We start from the raw sequence: 23,476 nt of genomic DNA on the forward strand, positions 1-23,476 counted from the left end.
CTTCTGTGGCAAATCAGAAAGCTTGTTGGGCAAAAGTCCCACTTGACCCCGCCTTCTTTCAAAAAGATATGGTGGGCGCCAGGGCAGCTGTCGATGGCCGTCATGGCACCTATGGGCACATGTTGGGGTCCCTCCCTTAACAAGTAAGTTATCACCACTCCTCACACTGTATCTATTGTGGACAGTGTATTTTAAAGGGAGAAAACAAGGGTTCACTATTGGTGTCTGGGGACCATCCTATTCCCAGCCCTGCACAAGAATTAGCTCCTGCTAAGTTTAAAAATAGTTGCAGCTGTCCTGATTTGGTAAGGGTTGTGCCGAAGTGGCCATTCCTGCCCATAGCAGCCAGGGCCACACCACGCTGTGTGTGAAGAAGGGGGAAATGGCCACCTTCACGTAGACCAGTGGTTCTCAACGTGGGGGTTGGACGACCCTTTTACAGGGTCACGGCAGAGTGAGCAGCTTGGCTGGGGGGGAGGGTGTTGCCACGGTTGCTGCTCCTCCTGCAGGCGCCGCGCATGGCCACTCCAGCAGTGCCTCCGGTCTCCCGCCAGGCGCTCTAGGTGGCTGCGCACCTTGGCTGGACAAGAGGTGGAATTGAACTGAGAAACCTTGGAAAAAAGGTTTTTTTTCACCAACAATGGGTCTTCACGCCATTGGTCAGTTTCGGTTTAATTTCTGTGAAAGAGCACTTGCATCATTTTATGGTTGGGGGTCACCACCATATGAGGAGCTGTATTAAAGGGTTGCGGCATTAGGAAGGTTGAGAACCACTGGCTTAGGAGGCTTCTGCCTTCTCCATAGGCTACCTGGCCAGGCAGGGGCGATATCCGTGTGGGGGAAAGAACGGGCTGGGAGGTTCCCTGTTCCAATCCTGGCTTCGGCCGCAAACTCACCGGGTAGCCTTTGACAGGTCCTCTCAATGCCCAAGGATGAGAATTCTGAGCTGGGGTGAGGCCCTGAAGAAGGTCATAGGGATGTGTGAGCCCTGACCACACTGGGCTTGCAGTATCCTGAAAGCCAGTCTCTTTCCCCTTTCACACCCACACCTTGACTTCATTTCTCCAGCTGGCCATTCAGAGAGGCATAGAAGTGACTTGTCTGAAGTAAATGTCTTTCAGACGTTGCTGAACTTCTGACTTGTTTGGGTACAGCGGACTAAGACGGGCAGCCCCTTGCAGGGCCTTTCCCCTCCCTCGGCAGCCGAGTTGGGGAAGGAAGCAGCCGTCGCTGGCACTCCCAGGGGAGAAGTCATTGTGGCATCCCAACTTTTGGAATGGCGGTGCGCCCAAACCATCAGCGCTGTGCTTTGTTGCCGAAGTTGGGAGGCCTTAAAATGCTAAAGCTTATTGTTATTCCGAGTTGATAATCTCTGCCTTGCTTTAATAATTTTTCCTCATGCCTGGATAGCCTGCGAGTTGCCCGATAATCACTCACACAGCTTTGTAATCAATGCCCAAAGTAATAGGATTCCGCTGGCCAACGGCAATTAATAAATTTGTGTCTTTTTTAAAAACACTAGCAAGTCGGGCCTGAAATACGACTGACTGGCTTTTCCTCATTTGCATATTTATTGCAGTGGAAAAATTCTCGCGGAATGATTGATGTTGAGCCTGCCTCTTGAATTCCAAGCGGCGCATTATTATGAAATGAAAAATGCCGGCCATACAGTTGATTAAAGTTGAAGACAGTGGAATCGGTGTTTTTTAAGATTGTGGGAGAATTAAAGGCATATTTTAATAGATGTTGACAAGAAGTGAACTAACAAAAGCAAAGCAGAGGATTTGCTTGAAAAGATTTAATCAAACGTGTTTCTTGGGGGATTAATTGCTGGGGATGACTAGTGGACCAGAGGGGGGGGGTGAGGTCTGGCTCGCGGGTCTGAATGAGAAGTATTGTTCTTGGGCCAATGTATCGAGCGTCACTTTTGACCTACACTTTAACTCTGATCCCAGAGCCATATGCAAAAGAGGAGAGGGAATAACCTCTCTCAGTGTTCAGCTGGACTGACTACGGAGGGCTCTCGGTTTTCCATTTAACGACTGTGTTGAAGACAAATAACAAAAGCGGGGGAAGCACAGTAACAGTAATTTGAATTTAAGAGCTGAAGTCTTACGGATGTGATCCGGGAAGGAGGGTATTTCTGTCCTGTCAATGTTGCATATATACAGTTGCAGGATCCTTGCCTGTCAAGGCCATGATAACCAGTTGTTTATGGGAAGGGCAGAATTCAGTACCCACCTGTCTTTGCACACTCACACCCTGCTTTAATTTTGTCTTTAGTGATGAGTGGTACCCAGTCAATTAGGTGGGAGAAACTCAGGGCAAGCAGCAGTTAGGAGCAGAGTCAGAATACAGTCCATGGTCAGGACAGGTAGCAATCAGAAGCATAGTCTGTATCCAGTCCAAGGTCAGGAGTAGGGTCAAACAAGGCAGGCAGAGGGTGAAGACGTGGTCCAGAGGCAGCCCAGAGGTCCAACAGGTGAAGGTCGGGCATGCAGAGCAGACCAGGTGAGTCCTGTGCAGAGCTGGCCCATTATTCACACTTATGCTGACTGGTTGTTGAAACCGCTGCTGTAGGGCGTGTAGGGCCCTGATCCTGGAATTACTCCCACGGCTGGATCCCTGCTTCAGCCCTCCCGCTGCAAAGGCCTCCCTCCTTCTTCCAGGCCCCTGTGACAGAGAGCCTGGAGCCTTCCTTTAAACTCTTGCCTTTCTGCCGCCTCCTTTGCTTTGATGTTGTGTTTGCTTCAGGTGAGCTGGGTCCCTGTTTTTCGGGCAGTGCTGATGGCTGCGGTGTGGGAGATTCCATATCAGGAGACGAACCTTCTGTTAGATTGCTCTCCAGAGGCTGTGCTTTGTGCCAAAACTGATAGAACCGGATTTCTCACTTCCCAAGGAGGCCTCCTTTGTCCTGGGCTGATTCGTGACAGATGGCCTCAGTCACTCCTGGCTAGGGTTGTGCATGGCGGCGTCTGAATCGGCCATGGTGAGGCGCTGGCTGCGGCAGCCTGGAGTGGCCGATTTGGACGCCGCCGTGCACAACCCTACTCCTGGCCTTGACTTCAGTGACTCCCACCACTGAGAATGAAGCTCTCTTTATTCTTCTTAACCTGTTGTGGTAGGGCAGGGGTAGTCAAACTGCGGCCCTCCAGATGTCCATGGACTACAATTCCCAGGAGCCCCGCTGGCAGGGGCTCCTGGGAATTGTAGTCCATGGACATCTGGAGGGCTGCAGTTTGACTACCCCTGGGGTAGGGGACAGTTATAGAACTATCTTACAGGCCTCAGTCTTCTGTCAGAAACTCAGAGAGCTATCCTGGTTCGTGTTTCCTCCAGTTGTGCTTGGTAGACTAGCTGGCAAAATAGGCCCGTTATCCATAGCTGCTCCGAGATCCTTATTGTGGAATAGGATTTGAACCCTATCCCTCTTCTCCCAGGTAATTGCTCTCTCCCTGGCTCACCATGTTCTTGCAGTTCTGTATTAATTTACCCACAATATTTGCTGCACAAATATGAGTTTGAATTTCTATTTCTCCAGTAAGCATTGGCTAAACACCATGCCTTTTACCTGTTGGTCAGGCTCCCTTCTTGGAAGGAATACTTTGAGGTAGGTCTCCTTTGATTCTAAACATATTCTCTGCTGCTTTTCACAGTCTCTAGGCTGGGGTCCCCAAACTTTTTATCCTGTCGGCATCTTTGGAATTCTGACACAGGGTGGTGGGCTCAGTCCCAAAATGGCTTCCACAGGAGGCGGAGTCAACCTCAGGGAGTGAGGTTAGGTATAACTCCAGTAGGAACTCTTCAGCATTTTGGGCAGAAGCTGTACTAAACAGGGTGCCTTTTTACCTGTGCAGCCAATCAGAAGCCCTTCCTAGCCCCTCCAACTTGGTGGGTACCAGGGAAGGTATTGGTGGTGGGCACTGTGGTGCCCACATGGGCAGTGTTGGGGACCTCTGCTCAAGGGCTCGTTTGAAGGCTTGTGCTAGATGTTGCAGTAGACACCAGGCTGCTGCACAAAATAGCGGCATCACTTATCCTGCTCCGCCCTTTTCCCGGTCGTGTTGAAACGATGTGACATCATCACCCTCGAGCGCTCTCCCACCCTCACGGGGTGTCAAGAGGGAGATAATGACATATTTCTGCTTGTAGCCGTTGGGTGCAGGGAGATGATGCCGGCTTGCCGCATTTGTTGTTTCGGCTGCTTCCTGCCTTTGTTGTAGAGAAAGAAATAGATGTGTGATTCATTAACCCAAAACCTGCAGAGGCTGCTTGGTTGGAGGGGTGGACTGGATAAAAATCTGATCATTTAATAGTCATTTTTATAAAGTGAAAAGTCACGGTTCCTTTTCATGTTTCTGACTGTGTCCCCCCCCCCCCCGCTTTCAACGGTTGCGGGGCCTGTGGTTCTCCCATTCTCCGTTTTATCCTCACAACTACCCTATGAGGTTGGTTTGGCTGAGAGTGTGACTGGCCCAGGAGACCCAGTAATGTCTGAGTGGGGATTTGAACCCGGATCTTTCCAGGCCTAGGCCAGCCCCACTGCTGTTGCACCAGCATGGACCAGTCATGCCTAGAGGTCAGCTGCTGCAGATTGCACATTGAACTGTGCTAAGGCTCTGAGTGTGGCGGTTGATACACCGGATTTCCCTGGCTCCCATCGCCTATTCTGCTCCATCTCCACTGAGAGCTACCTGCACCCCACACAGCATACGTAACCCTTCAGGGTGCTGATGGCTCAGTCTTCCACGCGTGCGTTTCCAGCGGCTCCATCTGATGCCTTTCAGGTGTCAGTTCCCCCAACAGAATGTCGTGTGTCCATTGTTGCTGGCTCTTTGCATAAGTTGAGGGTCAGCTGCTGCGATTCCCCCACCCACCCTCGCACGCCAGTAATGCGTCTCCCAGTGCTCTCCCCATTCGGGAATCAATGTGTATGTAATACGTGCTTGAAAGTGAAAATAATTTTCCTGCTTTCTCTCTGCTTTGTTCTCCGCTCCTAGAAAGCCCCTGCCTGCCACTCGTCACTCTGGGTGATGGGGTGGCTCCTTTTGTGCTGTTCTCTGCGCCATTTGCCCTTTTGAAACAGGACGACAGGTTGGCAGAGAGAGGAGTCTGTATTGTCACTTTTCCACCCCAGGTCCCCAAATTGCAGGCTCACGGCCTCCCTGTTGGGTACAAAACGTGATTTTACTAGCCTGTCTCCTGTCAGGTCTCTCTGCTTCGTGGCGAGGGACAGCCTGTGCTTCATTGCCGAATGCAGCCGCCCTTCCTTCTTGCCTTGAAACGAAGAACACTCAGTATTCTTCAGGCTGCCATCAGGGGTCCTTTCTGGGCCCCCTTTCTTGACGGCAGTTTTTTCCTCCCTCCATCATTCGGAGTTTCCACCTCGGTCAATAATGCTTGCTGCTTTTAAAAATAATTGAGTTACAGTATAAATCAGTAGTCAAACTGCGACCCTCCAGTTGTCCATGGACTACAATTCCCATGAGCCCCTGCCAGCATTCGCCAGCAAACTGGAGGGCTGCAGTTTGACTGCCCTTGGTATAAATATTTCCACTTCCACTTCATCAGGGTTTTTTTTTTTTAAATAGGGGCTTTTAATAGGGCTTTTATATAACTGTTGTTACCTGGCATGAGTCATTCCCACGAGTGGTGGGATAAAAATCCATCCAACAATAAATAAATTCAATCAAACATACAAAGACCCCCCCTGCTAGAATGCATCCAGTGTATTTCACACCAGCAATTTGAAATGAATCTGTCTTTGTGCAATAAAAGTGGAAAAGGGGGGGGGGGGAGGGAAACGGCAGAATCCGAAAAACCTCCAAAAAGGAATTGGGCAGCCAGAAATGTCCTCCTGTCCCAGAGGTCCTCCAGAGCAGCCTTCTCTAGCCCCTGCCACACAAGACACCGTCGTGAGCCCATTTTGTGGCAGCCCTTTAGCCTTTCAAAGCACTTTTTGTGTGTAATTGAGAATACTGTGCCCCTTATGATCGCCCAAGCTTTATTAAGCCCCTAATCTATCAGGATTTGGACCCAAAGCTCTTGTGTTTGCTATTTGCCTGTAGCAAAGGAGTTGGCCGAGCGTTTGGAGGCAACCTGCTGCCAGTGACAAGGTCTAAAGCCCTGCATTGCAACAGCCTTATAAGATAGGCCAGTGCTGTTTCCCTGGTCCAGGGGGGAAGCCGTGAGAAGTGCGGGCTTGCCCAAGGTCATCTTGTAAATTCATGGTTGGGGTGGGATTTGAACCAGTGGTTTCCTGCATCAAAGTTGAGCCTCCTAGCCACAGGAGCTCTCAAAACGGAAAAGTTTTCCCTTTACTGCAGAGGTTCTCAACCTGGGGGGTTGGGATCCCTTTGGGGGTTGAATGACCCATTCACAGGGGTCATGGCAGGGCAAGCAACTTGGCCAGGGGAGGGGGCGCCGCTACTGTTGCCACTCCTCCTGAAGGCCCCCCACAAATTTATATACAATTTATAACCAATTTATATGCAATCATGAACAATGGATCTTCATGCCTCTCGTCCATTTCAGTTTAATTTCTATCAAAGAACACTTGCAGAATTTTATGGTTGGGGGTCACCACGACATGAGGAACTGTATTAAAGGGTTGTGGCATTAGGAAAGTTGAGAACCACTGGTCTACTGAGTCTTTTTCTCCGTGATGCCTTTCCCGGTTACAAGCTGTTGGCAGAGACGACTTTGGCCATTTGCAGTAAATGACTACTCTTTGTTGCATTTTTTGTTTGCCCAGCACCCAGCACAACAGCTCTCTTTAAATAGCCACCATCATTACCACCTTGGAGAGAGGGAACGCATGCACTTCATTTTGTAGTAGCTGGTGGCTCAGGCAGGGTACAGAGACTCTTAATTTGTTGTCGGGACAATTCCAGGATTTCAGCTCGCAAGCTGGGTACTATCTGCACTTATTCCCCCCTGCCCTTGATCCTGCTGAAATCTGATCAATCTTAACCTGGATCTTGCAACAGATCTGCAATGTTAATTCCAATTGTCAGTCTCCTCTCTCCTTACTGGTTGATTGGGAAGGTGGGGAGATCACATGCCAGCACCTGTAGGTGCCTTTTCACCTTGCTTCCGGCCAGCTTCAGAGCTGGAGTGTGTGTGTGTGGGGGGGGGTTGTATGACGCTCCAGCCAGGATTGGAGCAGAAGGCAGCAGCCTCGTGGCTTGAGAGGGCCTTATTTCACCTCCACCATGGCTCTTCAGCCAGAGCAAGCTGGGAGAGGCAAGTAGTGGAAACGCCAAAGGAGCACGAAGCAGCAGCCTCAAGGAGCAGGTGCAACCAGGTTTGTGTGTGTGTGTGTGGATTCGAAAAGGCAAATACCTGCACGTGGTAGAGTGGACTTTTGGAGCGCTTTTCTCCAATGAAGTGGATAATATCCACTCTCGGCTATCCCAGGGAAAAGGTGGTATCACTTGAGCTGGGACTTTGCAGATGAAATAATAAAACCGATTGACATGACCTTGGAAATCAAATCAGGTGCAGATTGCTTTTTCAAATCTGAGCTGATGGAGGATAAAAAGCCCAGTGCAGATAAGACCCTAGTTGCAGTGGCAGGGCTCAGTCCTCTGTGGAGTGAAGAGAGTGGCATGACTCTGTGGTCTCTGAGCATGCCTGGAGTGTGTTTTTTTCTCTTCTAAGTAGCCACAGCTTGGCAAAGCCTGTCTGAGATCAGGGAATAAGGTTTTGACTTCAAATGCTTCACATCAAAATCAAGTTCCTGCCATTGGAGTTAGTTTCAAAGGGTTGTCATGTTGGACTGCAAAAGAAGAGCGCAATTTGAGCACCTGAGAGACCACCAGGAATTTTGGGGTTCTTTTACTCTTGAAATCTGATACCCAGAAAATTGTGTTGGTCTATAAGGTGCTACTGGACTTGAATCTAACTCTTTGAACTTAGGCCCCGGTCTTAATTTAAATATTTAATAGTTATTTAATATATATATTTTAATATATATATATTGGGCTCTCCTTGTGGGTGTTGATTGTGCTGGGACATCTTTCTTGATGCATTTCCAAAAATTTAATCAACCAGCTGGACCACAGCTGGGGGCTTCTCAGGTTAGAATGGGGTGGGGGGATGGGAAAAGATCATTGAACGAAAGGATGGGCAAAGCAGATTGCACTCCCCCTTCTCCCCAAATGCTAGAACTCAGGAGCCCCCCACAAAGTTTATTTGTCCATCTGTCCATCTGTCTATCTAATCCAGGGGTAGTCAAACTGCGGCCCTCCAGATGTCCATGGACTACAATTCCCAGGAGCCCCCTGCCAGCATTCGCATTGTAGTCCATGGGCATTCGCTGGCAGGGGGCTCCTGGGAATTGTAGTCCATGGACATCTGGAGGGCCGCAGTTTTGACTACCCCTGATCTAATCTATCTATACTTAGATTTCTAGACCACCATTCCCAGTTGGGGTCATGGCAGTTTACAGCAATCAAAGGATAAAAGCACAATAAAACCCCGTAATTCCCTTGACTGCATTCTTCCTATTACTGCTGACTACTAAAAGGCGGCAGGCGGAAAAACCACGAGCTCCTCAGCTCCTCGCCCAGCCAGGGGGTAGCAGATGCTGGGTGGGGCAGAGGGAGTCTTTCTCCACCCAGCTTTTGCTTAACTTGTGGAACTCTCTGCCTCATGACGGCATTGATAGCCCTTTAAGAGGAGGTCTCCATAGATCCATGTTGGGTAGGTTCCATCAAAGGCTATTAACCCTAGGGATAGAATGAGATATCCGTGTTCAGAAATACTGGTGTGTGTGTGTGTGTGTGTGTGGGGCTTGGGCTTCCCTGTGTCTGGTTTGGCATTAGTTTCACAAGTCAGCAGCTGGCAGCCCCTAACCCCCTCCCCACCCCCTTTACCTGTGCAATGCTCCACCGCCTAGATTTCTTGGTCTGCGCTCTGAGACCCCGATCTTCTGATAAAAGCATCGTGTTTCTTCTGACGCTCAGGACTGCTATGCAGCGGCTTGGTTGTCCACCTGCATGTCTTGTATAAAGAGCCCCTTCATGCCCGGGGTGGTCAGTACCCCCCCCTTCCCACACTTGCAGCCTGCCTCTGGCATCCCCTTAGGGAGGCTCACGCTGGTTTCACTTTGCTCCACAGATCACAAAGCCCTGAAGGCGTTGCTGAGGTCACTTGTGGATCTTCAGGATGAGCTGCTCTACCAGTATTCCGGCACGCGGCACCTGGTGGATGGCGCGCCGTCTGCGGAAACAGAGAGGTAAGCGGCAGGTGCGGCCAGCACCTCCCTGGGTCTCTGCATCAATCACTGATTCAACTCCTTAGGCTGGATTCGAGTGCAGTTGCACATGTGAACACTGATGCAGCTGCCTCATCCTGAATCCCTTGGCCTGGCAAAGTCAGATCTTGCCCATCAAAGCCAAATATTGTCCATCCAAATCAGTCTTGTTTACACAGACAAGGTCTCAGTCTCCGTTAGTCTGGTGATGCGCCCCTGCGATAGAAGCCAGCAAGGTTTGGGGTACGGTTGTGTGCTTTGGTGCGTCTCGGCCGCCTTGGTGATCACTGAAGCGGCGCGTAGGAGGCCAACTCCACGGCGACGTAGAGGAGGGGCTGCCAGCTGCCCTCCTCCCTGCATCATGGCTCTGGCCGCCTAGGGCTTTCGTGATCACCAAGACGGTCGAACCGCGCCAAAGCGCACAACCCTAGTATAAAATTGTATAAAACTGTGAGAGTCAAAGGGGCAAAAGCTTATCCCCTAAAACTCTTGTTGGTCTCGGGTGCTGCAGCGCTCGAGTGGCTGCTGCTGCTGGAAACCAGCACGGCTTCCCTCCGACACTGAGCTGGGCTGGTGCCCCTTGCAAAACTCCTGGCTCCGGCCTCCTTGGGCCTTTCGTTCAGGAGGAAGACGAGCAGGGCTGCTGGCGGGAGGCGTGAAATGACAAATGGGGGATGGGGATGGCAAAGCAAATAAAGCGGAGGGACTCGAGGGCTGACAAGGCAAAACTCCGTCACAAAATGCATGATTAATGTGGCCTGGCTCAGGGTGGCAGGTGTGTGTGGGGAGGAGCATCTTGAGAATGGGGTGGGGGTTTGAATTGGCTGTTGCAGCGTGGTCATGACCCTGCCGTGGGCTGCTTTAAAGGGGCATTCGATGCCTGGAAGAGAAGAAGCATGTGAGGGCTGCAGTAGCTTAGCGGCTGACGGCGAGAGCCGCGTGGCAAGGGTGCTCTTGAGTGCCCCTTCGCCCCAATCGATTGCTGCCTGGGCCAAAACGGCCCTTAGTGAGGCACGAGGGAGAATCTCATCAGTGGCACTTGCCTGGCCTCACTGACCAGCCACCACTGAAACCTAAAAAGTAAGTTGGAACATAAATCCAGAAATAAATGGAACCTCCACAGACAATGACAGTATACCTCGAGGGGCAGACGTCAAGGGAGGGCTCTTCCTCGGGACTGGGAGCAGAGTCCTAGGCTAGGTGGAACTCTTGGCCCGATCTTCCTTGGTCATCCAGATGTGCAAGCAGCAGTTCCCCTCACCGAATGCCTTCTGTTTTGGTTTGTCCCTTTTTTGTGTTAGCGCCGAAGAGGTCCCAAGCGGGAGTGAGGACGAAGGCAAAGGCGTGAAGAGGAAGAGGCCCCCGGAAAGGCCGCTCACACGGAATCTCGGGATGGACGAATACCCAGAGTTCGCGGCCCGGCGATTCGCTGACTTCCAGGCCTACCGGAACAGCACCTTACAGAAGTGGCACGACAGGACCAAGCTGGCAAAGGCAAGGAGCGCCCGTCTGCAGGGTCGCCAACCTCCAGGCCACGACGGGTCTCCAGGCGGCAGAGATTTGTTTCCCTGGAGGAATTGGGTTCCCTTTCCAGCATGCGTGAACTTGCTCTCAAGCAGAGGGGAAATGCAGTGGCTGCTAGTTAGTTGTCAAATGAAAACTGAGGTAGACCCGGGCAGCCTGAGGCTTCTGCCTGTGTGACCAGACTTCTTGGGCTGCAGCATCATCTGATGATGGTCTGAAGCTGGCACAAAACCCTTTTTGTAAACAGATGAATCAGTGTAGGGATGTGGGCCTCGCTCGGCTGCCTCGGTGATCACCGAAGCTCAAGGCGGAGTGCAGGAGGCCAGCAACGCTGGCCTCCTGCACTCCGCCTTGGGCTTCGGTGATCACCGAGGTGCACATCCCTAAATGAGTGTGCCTGCCTGACAGTGCCGCACTGAGAGAAACATCCAGCTGTCTGCACGTGCGGCTGACTTGCCTGGGTGAACTGAGTCAGTCCCTTGAAATTTCCTGAAAGAGAACAAAGTTTGGGTCCAGTGGCACCTTTAAGACCAACAAAGTTTTATTCCTGGCATGCACAGGGAAAGCTCATGCCAGGAATAAAACCCGTTCGTCTGAAAGGTGCCACTGGCCGCAAGCTTTGTTCCGCTGCTTCTGACCACCTGAATCTATGGACCCGTGAGAGGTTTGTACAGCCGAAATTAAGGGGTTAATATTGGGGGGAGGCGATTGGCTCTTGTGCCGTGAAACCAGTGTATTAACTAAGGCTTTCCATCTTCCCGCTTGCCTTGGGGACTGTAGTTATATAAATAAACCCCCTTGCCGCACGGAAATCCAGCCCAAATCCCAAACTAAAGCCCCGTCTCGTAGGTAACGCGTTCTGCTTATCCAGTGACACAGAAAGATAGAGGGGGAGGCGGGCGCCTTGAGCAGCGGCTTTCCTCGTTATCTGACAGTACTTAATGTCCTTGCAGGGTTTTGGTGCCTTTGAGCGTTCAATCTTGACTCAGATTGACCACATTCTGATGGACAAAGAGAGATTACTCAGGCGAACGCAGACCAAGCGCTCGGTCTACAGGGTGCTGGGGAAGCCGTCGCGGGAGCCTGAGCTGGAAGCTTTACCGGGACACGTGGTAAGGTCTTTCCCCCATCCACTCAGGACCGTATTCCTCCTGGATTTCTATTTAACACATTTTGGTTTTGTGTATTTTGTGTGCTTTGTTTTAGGTATTTTATTATATTTATCTTGTAAGCCATCTTTCTTTCATAACGAAGAAAGTCAGCTGATGTTTTGAATAAATAAAGGTTTGCTTAAAACTCAGATTGTTGGATTCCTGAAGAGCAGGGGTAGTCAACCTGTGGTCCTCCAGATGTCCATGGACTACAATTCCCATGAGCCCCTGCCAGCATTCGCTGGCAGGGGCTCATGGGAATCGTAGTCCATGGACATCTGGAGGACCACAGGTTGACTACCCCTGCTGAAGAGAATCAGGATGTGCCTTGGCCACTGGGATAACCTGAGCTCTGCTGGATCAGACCAAGGGTGCATTAAGTGGCAGGGGCTCCTGGGAATTGTAGTCCATGGACATGGACATCTGGAGGGCCGCAGTTTGACTACCCCTGGCATAAAGCAACGGTCCCCCATCTTTTTGAGCCTGTGGGCATCTTTGGAAGTCTGACACAGTCACCAAAGGGCCGATGCGGGAACAGGAGCCTGACCTGCCACAGGTCCCGCGGTTTACCTTCAGTCACACAGTGAATCATAGAAGAATCATAGAATCACAAGAGTTGGAAGGGACCTCCAGGGTCATCTAGTCCAACCCCCTGCACTAGAGATTCTTGTGGGAAAGATCCTTGTTTTGTGGCGGCAGATGCTACCAAAACAGGATTTTAAAAAACCCGCGTAGTTGATCGGCTGTCTTGTCGGGCAGCCCTGCCCTCTCCCCCCCCCCCCCCCCCCGGTTCCATCCCCTCTCTGAAGAAATTTAGTGAGTTCCAGGAAAGGTGTCAAGGGGTGCCATGTTGGGGAGCCTGGCCTAAAGATTAGCCAAACATTTGACCAAGCCGCCCTTTAAACATGCAGCACACAAGCAGTTAAGTGCTTGCCTGGGAGAGGGAGGGGCACAGTCACTCTTCCCTCCCTTGCCATCACTGACCTTAGCCTGATAGGCGGGTCCTTCCCAGCACAGAAAAATCCTGGTTCTTCATCGCCAGACCTTTTATTTTCATTTTAGTTACACCTCACCTTCCCAATTGCTCTTTTTGCCTCCATTTCATACTCACAACAACCCTGTAAGGTAAGTGAGGCTCTGTGTGTGACAGCCCAAGGTCACCCAGTGAGCTTCCATGGCCACGGTGGGATTCAGACCTGGATCTCCCAGGAACTAGTCCCATGCTCTAACCACACTGATCATCACTAGGGTTGGGCGGTTCGGGGTCCGAAGCTTCCGTTTGTGCCCGAAGCAGCCAGCACTGCAGTGCGGGACTGGCTGCTTCGGGCGCAAACAGCCGCTTCGGACGCCGAACCGCCCAACCCTAATGGTCACTATAATATCCATCACTATAACCTCAAGCCCTGATGTTCTATTTGCAACACACCTGTACAGTTTAAAGTTGGCAAATCGGGGCAAAGACAGCAGTCATTGGGGGAAGGTGAATTGAGCCGGGGGCCATCAGCGGCTGCTGTCTGAAATGAGTCTCTGTGGTTGCAAAGGACACTGAAGCCCAAATTCCAGCCCGGTGAATCTTTACAAAATATTCTCTCTCTCTGTCTGTCTGTCTGTCTCTCTCTCTCCCCCTCCTTCCCTGTCCTTTTTAGGAGGCTCTTCCGCTCGCTGCAGCCAATGCCCACCTGAAAGACCTGGATGAAGAGATCTTTGATGATGATGACTTTTACCATCAGGTGAGGCCTGTTGGAATTGTGGGATGTGGACATTCATGCAAAGCAAATGTGTTAAGAACCTGACCCTTCAGCTTTATTCAATTGGCTTGACATTCCAAGCAAATAAATGGCTGTGCGAGCTCTCCTCCGGCAGAGCGGCGGGAGAAGAAATTGACAGCAGGGCTCACGTCCTGCCCACTTGGAAGGCTGATAAAGGCCACTCTTGGAGCTGCCTCTGTGCAAATTAAATGCTCTGAATGGGCTTATGGGTGTGTGTGGGGGGGGGGGGACCACGCTCAAAGTACGAGTGTCCAAAAAATACATGTTAGCATTGTTTTCTTTTGTTTCCTTAAATGTTTCTGAGCATGGCTGTGGCTGATGCACCTTTTAGTATCCTTTGAGTATTAACAAGCAAAATGCTCACCCACCTGTCTAAATCTTGCAGAGTGCATAGGAGTGACAGCCTCTAATCTGGAGGACCAGGTTTGATTCCCCACTCCTCCTCCACAGGCAGCCAGCTGGGTGGCCCTGGGCCCGTCTCAGTTCTCTCAGAACTCTGTCAGCCTTACTTGCCTCATGGGAAGAGGGAGGATAAGGTGCTTGTAAGCAGCTGCCTTGGGACTCCTTTGGGTAGCGAACAGCAGAGTCCAAAAACCCAGCTCCTCTTCTTCTTGACACAGTGGGAAAGCATTTGCACATGTTTCCACTGGAATCCCAGCTAGAGCTCATTGTATAGCACAGAGACATTTGCACGCAAAAGCTGACGCCTCAAAGAAATCTTTGTTGGTCTTAAAGGTGCTCCCGGACTCTGATTTTATTGTGCTACTTCAGACCAACACGGCGACCCCCTTGAATCCTCCCAGTGACTCTTGTCTTCTCATAATACGACCAAAGGCCCGATAGCCTCAGTTAGGCCCTTTTACCTTCTAGGGAGAGCTCAGGCTGGAGTTGATGTAGAACCTGCTGATTTTTCTTTCTGGGGGCCCATGGGATCTGCAAAACTTTCCTTCAACACCAGCTTTTAAATGTTGGTTTAGAGGACTGGCCAAAGGAAAGGTCCATGTGAGGCAACATCGGAAGGTGGCGAAAATGTAGTGTTCCCTTTGTGCCCTGGGAGGGCAGCTGGCACATTGAGCTAATAAGAAAACACAGGACCAAAGAGGGGAGGCTGCTGACCTGAGGCGGAAAAGGGGGGGAGCAAATGTGGGTGCGGGGAGGGGGGGGGTCCTGAACCCCGAGGGATTAAATGCTCGTAAATAATATTTTGGCCTTGCTCTCCAGCTTCAGAGCTCCGAAGCGTCACGTTTCCCCCCTCCCCCTCCCCCGTTAATTGGGGTGCCAGGGTTAATCTAAATTAAAGCTTAAACTAATAGAGGTCTCGGAAGGAAGAGGCGCCACCTGAGTTTAAACAAATGGAGCTGCCAGACTTTGCCATGTCTTGGTGGTTCCTGGAGGGGGGGGGAGAACTGGCAGCCGCTCTGGAGCAGTTTCGATAAACCTGCCAACTCTCAGGGGCCTTCTCTCCCTTTTTTAACCTTGTATTTATTTATTTTTGGAAATGCCTTGATATGGCTGCTGTTTACACTTGCATTTGCTGGTGGTGGAAAGCATATCTGTGTGGGGGGGGGAGTCTGTCCCTGCAGGTGCGAACATCTGGCAGCCCAGCAGGGGATAGGCTTGTGCCCTGGGAACCCCACTGCCTCTAAATATGGTGCTTGGGAAGGCGGCGGCTTCAGGCTCTTGCCAGGCTTTGACGGCAGACTGCGGCTGCGCTTCCTTCCGTCCTCTTCCGCCAGACACGTCCCGTCATTTTCTCTCTTCTTCCGCCTCTTCTCTCTGGCTTCCCTCCCTCGGCTGTGCTGCCCTCGTTTTCCTTCCCAAGCCCCCCCCCTCGCCCCCCCCAAAAGGCCTTCTCTTTTGTCCCATCCCCAGTGCGCTGCTTGGGAGATAGGATCGGTGAAGATTACCCCTGCATTGTGTCCAAGTAATTGAGGAGATGCTGGGCCCACTTGACAGGCGCTGCTGAGCCCTGTCCCTCTGACCTGGTTCATTTTCTTCTGTTGAGCAGGATTTGGCAGCAAGATCGGAGCTGAAGTCTTCTTCAGCGATGAGGCGTTGCTGAGCGGGGAAAGCGGCTGTATGTTTTCTGGCACCTTCTGATTAAATTGGCTGCTCTTTCTTCTGTCGGCTCGGTGTCCAGACCTGGAGACCGTCCCCAGAATGCCTCGTTTCTCTGTCCCTTCCTGTTTTTTACTTCGCTCATAACTGAATGATGTCCTTGAACATCTGTGGAGTGTGCGCACAGGCAGTGGGCTTAGAAGGCCGCCCAGAAGCAGGTTCCGCCTTTTAAAATGTAAAGGTTGCAGGGAGCTGCATTAGACTCCAAAAGCACAAGCCAGGCTGCATCTTTGATCAGAACCCACCCAAATTGACACACAACAGCTCGTAAGAACTCTGTCGGTCTGGATGTATGCAAACCTGGGGGGGGGGGCGGGCGGAGGGGGAGCTGCATGTCACTGTGGTCTCCGAGGGCCCTGGGCCAGCCGGGTCTGTTCGGCTCCTTGAAGCTAAGATGGGCATCCTCTTGGCATGTTCATTGGCCCTTGCCTCTCTGGCCAGTAGGAGAAGCAGCAAGGGACGGAAACGCCATCCGGATATGAGCTGCTGCCACATCTGGAAACAAATGGGACTTGGCATCAGCTGATGCTCCACCATAGAGACGCTGACCTGGATGGCCCAGACAGGCCTGATCTTGTCAAATGTCGGGAGCTAAGCAGGCCTGGCCTAGATTAGTATTGGGGTGGGGGACCACTTGGCTTGCCATGCAGAGGCAGACCACCTCTTTTCAGGTGCAATTTGGCAGCACATTGTTGTTGTTGTTGTTGTTGTTGTTGTTATTGTTGTTGTTATTATTATTATTATCCTGCCTCCCCCTGAAGACTCGAGGTGGGTTATAAAATTCAGATAACCCCCCCATATATCCCATTAAAACCAATATAAAACTAAAATACAAATAATGCAAAATCCCATAAACCAAGAAACTGCAGAGAGAAATTCCTCCTGAGCCTAAAACCCAGATCTTCTTCATCTGGAGGGGGAGGTCCTACCGCCATTCCTACAGTGGCAAGAGGAAGCTGATCTTCCTTGTCGCCCAGCCTCAACCATAGCCCTGGCGGAAGAGCTCCGTTTCACAGGCCCTACAGAACGGCGGAAGCTCCTGCAAGGGCCCACAGCTCTACCGCCATAAGGGGAGGGGGCAGTGGTGATCTTTGCGCATTGCTGAAGCTGGATCTTGTGAGCACGTGGGTGAGAGATGCAGTGAAGTAGATCACTGGTGGGCTGCGGACAGGAAGAAACGAGCGCGTTCCCCATGGCCCAGCTAGCTTAGCAGAATTTGCTGCTATGAGGCATTGTGATCCCTGCTAGCTTAGAGCCTTTCTGAAGCCCGTGAAGGGCATCCCCAGCTGCTGCCTCAGTGTTGTCTGTGCTGGTTGACAGCCAGCCTGTAGAGCATCTTTCCTGCTGCCTGCCAAGTGTTTTTAGAAGGTGGGTGGACCCAGGTGGGGTTTCTGATTGGCTGTGAGAGATTTGATGATGCAGGCTTTTAAGAGCATTGCTTTGGTATCAGCTTCTGCCCCAGGTCAAGGATCTTTGATGCGTGACCAAAGATCAGCTGTTGCAGCCATTTTGTGTCTCCCTTCTGTGGCAGCCATTTTGTGGCTGTGCCACCATGCCTTGTTAGAATTCCAAAGGTACCTTCGGACTAAAAAGGCAGAAAAGGGACTATTCCAAGAGATGCTACTCACGATCCTTTATCCAGCATTGCCAAGGATTGCATCTGAGATCTCTTCCAGGCAGAACATGCGGCCTCTTCCCATTGAAAAGCTGCAGTTACATGTGTCAAATTGGTCTTGTTTGGATTCTGACCACTGGTCTGTCTGGCTGTGATGGGCAGAGATGCTCCAGAGTCTCAGATAAGAAGAATCTTTCCTGACACCCTTCAGCTGTAAGTGCCAGCTTGGCCCTACAGCCCTTGACATCCAAAACAGGAGACTTATCACTCAGCCATGCCGCCCATCAAGCGTTAAAGATGTTTGTGATGACAGATATGTCAGTGGCTCTTAGACCACACTCTGAGCCCGTGGAGATTCCCAGCTCTTATGGCTAAGGACACAGGAGGCCTCACTTCAATAAGGACATGGACAAAATTTAGAGGGTACAGAGCAGAGCGATGGTAATGATCCAGGGCGTGGGGACCAAGTCCTATGGGAACGGTTCCTGTTGGCAGCAGAGGACCGCAGTAATACGTATTGAATTATACCAGCGAGATATCAGGAAAAACGTTTTCACAGTTAGAATTTTTTAGACGTGGAATGGGCTGCCTGAGGAGATGGTGAGCTCCCCCTCACTGGCCGTCTCCAAGCAGTGGCTGGACAGATCCTTATCCTGGATGCTTGAGGCTGATCCTGCACTGAGCAGGGGGTAGGGCTAGATGGCCTCCATGGCCCCTTCCCACTCTAGGATTCTATGAGTCTAGTTCAGACGTGGAATGGGCTGCCTAATGAAGTGGTCTTTAAGCACTAGCTGGACAGATCATTCTGGATGCTTTAGGCTGATCCCGCATTGAGCAGGGGGTGGGACTAGATGGCCTTCCAACTGATTCTATTATTGATGTGGAACACATGCCGTGCTCAGGGCTGGAGTGAAACAGAAGTCATAATGGACCTTACATCAGTCTGTCCTGCTGCCTCCCGAGCGTGGCATAAGAGGCAGGAGGCAGCTGCCGGTGGTGACCACAGTACCCACAGTGGCAGAGGCAGTGCCTGTAATGAAGGATGTAGCTGAGCGGGTGGGGCTCCCTTTAGGCCCGGCCAGCTGTCCTGCTCTTTCCTCATCCACCTGCACTCCTGACAGGTGTGGTGGGATGAGTGGCTCTGGCCAGTTGCTGCCTGTGTTCCCAGGCCCCAGGAGGAATGGGTGCAGCAGAAGCTGGTGAGGCCTGGCGCTGAGCCCCGCTCGTGCTCTTGCTGCTGCCTCCACCACCCATCTTCTGCAGCCTTCCTGGCCAGCCGCTGCTCTGCCCATCCCTCACCCACCTGCAGTCCCTGATGGATGGGGCAGCAGCACAATTGGGGCTCACTGCCAGGCCTTGCGAGCCTCCTCCCCGCCCATCCCTTGGGGGCCTCTTGTTGCAGCAGCTGCCAGCGATGGCCAGATTCTCACAGATTGTGTTCCACATAATCTGCAAAAATCAGATTCTTGGATAGTTTATTCTGGGATGTGGCAACCTTGACCAAAGAGCCTGGTTTGGTAATTTCCTGAATGGGAGACCTTGTAACAAGCTTGTGGGAAAGCCACCTTGAGTTGTAGGATGGAAGAAAGGTGAGAAATGAATTTAATGTCTAAAGCCAATATGAGAGCCGCTCAGGACTGTCAGCAGCAGCTGTGTTGGAGACCGGCTGGGGGCTTTCAGGGACCCTCTCTGAACACCCAGTGCTGCACCCAATGGTATCCCTGCGACGACCCAGCAGGGGACTTGCGCTTTCTATTCCTTATGCCCCTGAACAAAATCAGAGTCCGGGGGACCTTTAAGACCAACCAAGATTTATTCAAAGTGTGAGCTTTCGAGTGCAAGCACAGAGTGCTTGAATAAATCTTTGTTGGTCTTAAAGATGCCACTGGACTCTGATTTTGTTGGTTATTAACAGTTCAGTCTTGCTGAGAGGGGGCCAGAGCTAGTCAGTCTGTCTATGCGCACGCATTGATTCGGAGTTATGCAAAGTGGCCTGTCCGCTGTCCTCCCTCCGGCCTTGCCAGGACTAAAGCCTTTCTGCTTCAGGCAAACCACCTTGGCCACTTCCAAGCAGCCACAGACCCGCTTCGGCCTCTCTGCCCCGAAGCCACACCCACGTAGCAGCCCAGAAGCCGGCCCAAAGGGCATCTCCACAGCCTGTGGAACAAGTTGCCATTTCTTTGGTGTTTACAGCTGCTTGGGCTGGATCCAGGATCCGTCGTCCACCAACATCAAGAGAAAAAGAGGAGTCCATTGGTTTTATTGTGCTTCTTCAGACCAGCTCGGCTACCCACTGGAATTTATGCCCCTGGAGTTTTTGTTCCAGTCTCGATTGTAAGCAGGGGGCGAGGAGTACATAGGGCTTGTAAAGATAGCAGTGTTGCGTCTGTGAGATTTTCCTTTGGCAAACAGAGCAGGGACCAGTCTTGGGAATTTACAAGCCCACGGTGGTGACAAAGGGAGGGGAGCAAGGGCAGGAGGAGCTTGTTTCTGACAAGCCAGTTTACCTTAATTAAACTGGTGAGCGATTAATATGGACAGTTGATCTCATGACTCTCATTAGATGCATTTAGAGTTTCTTTCGTGGAAGCAGGCAATGCCTCCGACCGCCCCCCCCTTAGGTTAATGACAATACGATAATCTTATCCTGGGCATGTGTCTCTGGAATGGCTGAGTAGATGGTTAATAGCATGTTTTAAAGCTGGGGGGTGGGGAAAGCTTCTCTTAATGGGTTACGGAGAAAACGTGATACTTTTCCCCATTAACAAGACGATCTGGCTTTGTCTGTAACGGGGTTCCTTATTGGTCACTGCTGAGTTCAGAGGTAAGATTCAAATCTACCTCTGACTCGCCCTGCCCAGAACTGGGGGTCCTGTGTTTGCAGAGCAGTGGGACCAGAACCAAAGGCCCCTTCCCCTACTACACAGGAGGGTTGCTCCCCCCTTGAGCAGCCTCACAGTCCACATCTTTAACCCACTTCTAGCGGAGCGGATTAAATAATCGGGTAAGGGCACCTAAGGAGGGCCCTGTCCGTGATGAGGAAGGGTGCTGATAGGCCCCTTCCTCAGGACTGACAATCGGAGGGCCCAATCGGCAGGCGCAAAGCCACAAAATGGCTGCCACAGCTTACCTTTAGTCACATGGTGACACAGCAGCACCTGATTTGCTCAGCCAATAGATTTCCAACCAGAAGCTTTACTGGGCAAAAGCCCGACTGACCCCACCCATTTTCTATTAACACCAGAATAGCTCTCAGGGGGTGCCATGTTGCCACCTGTTTTTCTAGAGATAAAGATCTATCTCTAGGATATAACCAGCCACATGAGTCTGGATTCCCACTTGGCAGTCCTTGGGGAAAATATGTATAACTCTGCTTTCTCCCTGACAAGCTGGGAGTATCAGTTACATACATACAAAAACTTATGCCTTCGCCAAGCGAGGCTACTAGCACCCTACCCTTCCCCAGAACACCTGGCCACGGTGATCCATGCAACGGTCACCTCCAGATTAGACTTCTGTCACTCGCTGTACGTGGGCAATTGGTCCAGAATGCAGCTGCTAGGGTCCTCAGGCAGTCATCTTGAAGGGCCCACATCCAGCCGGTACTGAGACAGCTGCACTGGCTAGCTTCTGGATCAGGTTTAAGGCTTTGGTTCTTACCTTCAAGGCCATCCACAGCCTGGGCCCTGCATATCTGAGGGACTGCTTGTCCCCTTATGCCCTCCTGCAGGGCTCTAGTTTTATCGCCAGTGCATGAGATTGAATAGTTTTCTTCTGTTTTATGTAATTTTATCATTTTACTTTAAACGGCCATAAGCCGGCATGGCCTGGGAGTGGCAGCCAGCAAATATAATAATAAATGATATTAACAATACCTGCACACAAAGTATGAGGAGCTTTTAGACGTGGAGTTCCCTGTGCACACCCTCTGAAACACATGCAATCTGTTCATAACAAGCAAATTGCACCTATAATGAGCTGCCTTCTTCAAGAAATAGCCCTAGATGACTCATGCCATTGAGCCATGCCACGTGGGACAAGCAGAATCGTATTTGGCACAGCACTCTTCCGATGGGTGGGGCAGAGGCCGTTTCCCTGGCGGCCAGGTGCTCCAGTGTGCTCCAGTGTGCTCCAGTGTTGCGACTCTGTGGCTGTGTCGGCTGGTGCTGCATTTCAGTCTTCGCACATCAGGTCTCAGTGTCGATGTGATTTACTTACGCTTCCTACTTAATAATTAGGCACCGGGAAAAGCCATCTGTCACTCCTAATGGAATAGGTGGGAGTCTGACTGGAGTTGTTCTGTTTTGACTAATAAATTTGAGTTGAGGTTGCTGAGCCAAATGAAATATTGCAACTTCAGGGAGAGAAAGGCGTGGGCACCCTCTCCTTTCTGCTCCCCCCCCCCCCCAGTCTGGTGCTGGAATAGCAAAGAAACAAACAAAACAACAGCAAAGAAACAAACATTTATTCGCTTGCTTGACTCTGGGATGCTGACGGGAGGGGGGGCAGCAACCGGAAGACTGGTGCACTAGGAAGGGCGGGGGGGGGGGGCTTATGAAGTCCCCAAAGGGCTCATGGGCAGCCAGGCAGGTGGGGCTACTTGGAAGGGGTTGGTCCCTGGCCATGTGTGATTTGGTTGTAACCATAACGGTTGTCGGTGTGACTTAGAGCAGGGGCAGTCAATTTGTGGTCCTCTAGATTTTCATGGACTACAATTCCCATGAGTCCCTGGAGGACCACAGGTTGACTACCCCTGACAGAGTATCGGCCTTTTACAGAACTTTTTACAACTGGTAACATTTGGGTGTCATGGTGATTTTTAGTTTGTGTCTTAGATCTTATTTCCTCCGTTTCAGCTTTGGTGGAGTCCCATGCCAGGTCACGGCATTCCTTGCATGATGCCACCAAGTTTCCAGGGAGGGCAAAGAGTGGAAACGAATTTGGGCTGCGTGCCGACACCGTATCCAGGCAAAATCTAGGATGCAACAGTGCATCAACCCACTCGCTATGATTTGGGTGGTGGGAAGTGCCTGCAACTCACAGAAAACCTATAGCGGCCCCAAGGGGTTCTCCAGATAAGAGACTGACTAGGCTGGTTGGTTGGCCATTGCCTGGCTCTGTGGAGCAGCCCAGAACTTCCTTGGTGGTCTCCCGTCTGAATACTCACCAGGGCTGACCCTGCATAGTCTCTGAGATCTGACAAGATTAGGCTAGTCTGGACTCCCATGTTGGCGTCTCTGCAGTATTCCCATAGTTTTTGTGGAGTGTCAGCCAATGTCAAGTCCAAATTTCCCTGCAAGCTGGAGAAGCAAGGGCGGAAGGGAGGGCCCTTTGCTGGAGATTGCCGGGATGAAGCATCCACTGGAAATCCCGTTGCCTGATCCTGCCCAGCCCTAATAAAGGTTTGAGGTCAGCTGAACTCCTGTCAACTCCTGACTGAGAGATCAGAAGTTTTGGATGGTGTCAACATCTGTTTTTATCCCTTCAATTTTTAAAATATGTATATAACTTTATTAAAAGAGTTTTTAAAGAGGAAAAGATAAAATTTAACAATAACTAATACAAGGTGGGAAAAGGAAAATAAAAAAGGACAACAGTACAGAAGAGAAAGAAAAAGAAAGAATACACAGAGGAAAAAAGAAAACAAGGGTTACAATGACAAATACACATAAAATTACAAACTTATCACTTACTCTATAGTTACAAAGAAAAAGCTCACTTTCCCCCCAGTATCTTTTTTCCCCTTAATCATCATATCCACAAATCATCAGTTTCTTTTTTTTCCCATTTTGTGCAAAAAGTCTCTAAGGGGTTCCCAGTCAGCTCCAAATGTATTATTACTATTTATTGTATTTATTACCCGCCCTTTCTCTCTGGAGTCAGGGTGGAGTACAATATAATAAAACGTACAGAATAATGAAATATATAAATGCATACAATAAATAATTAAAAGACTAACGCATCTAAAAACAATTCAGTCTGTAATTGCCTATTCTAACTTTCAGGGCCAGGAAGGAGGGAGGGGCAGAGGGCCTTAATT

At 50.8% G+C, this 23,476-nt stretch overlaps 1 protein-coding gene across 1 annotated transcript in view; it reads left to right on the plus strand.

Annotated features, from left to right (window-relative positions):
- Positions 1-23,476, plus strand: part of AATF (apoptosis antagonizing transcription factor) — a 94,892-nt gene that overhangs the window by 25,293 nt on the left and 46,123 nt on the right. The window contains exons 5-8 of the mRNA XM_077311761.1: positions 9,124-9,241; positions 10,561-10,753; positions 11,737-11,895; positions 13,581-13,664. Of these exons, the coding sequence (XP_077167876.1) occupies positions 9,124-9,241; positions 10,561-10,753; positions 11,737-11,895; positions 13,581-13,664 (554 nt within the window). The remainder of the gene's footprint in view (positions 1-9,123; positions 9,242-10,560; positions 10,754-11,736; positions 11,896-13,580; positions 13,665-23,476) is intronic.

Source organism: Paroedura picta, chromosome 15, assembly GCF_049243985.1.
Source record: "Paroedura picta isolate Pp20150507F chromosome 15, Ppicta_v3.0, whole genome shotgun sequence".
Taxonomy (NCBI): domain Eukaryota; kingdom Metazoa; phylum Chordata; class Lepidosauria; order Squamata; family Gekkonidae; genus Paroedura; species Paroedura picta.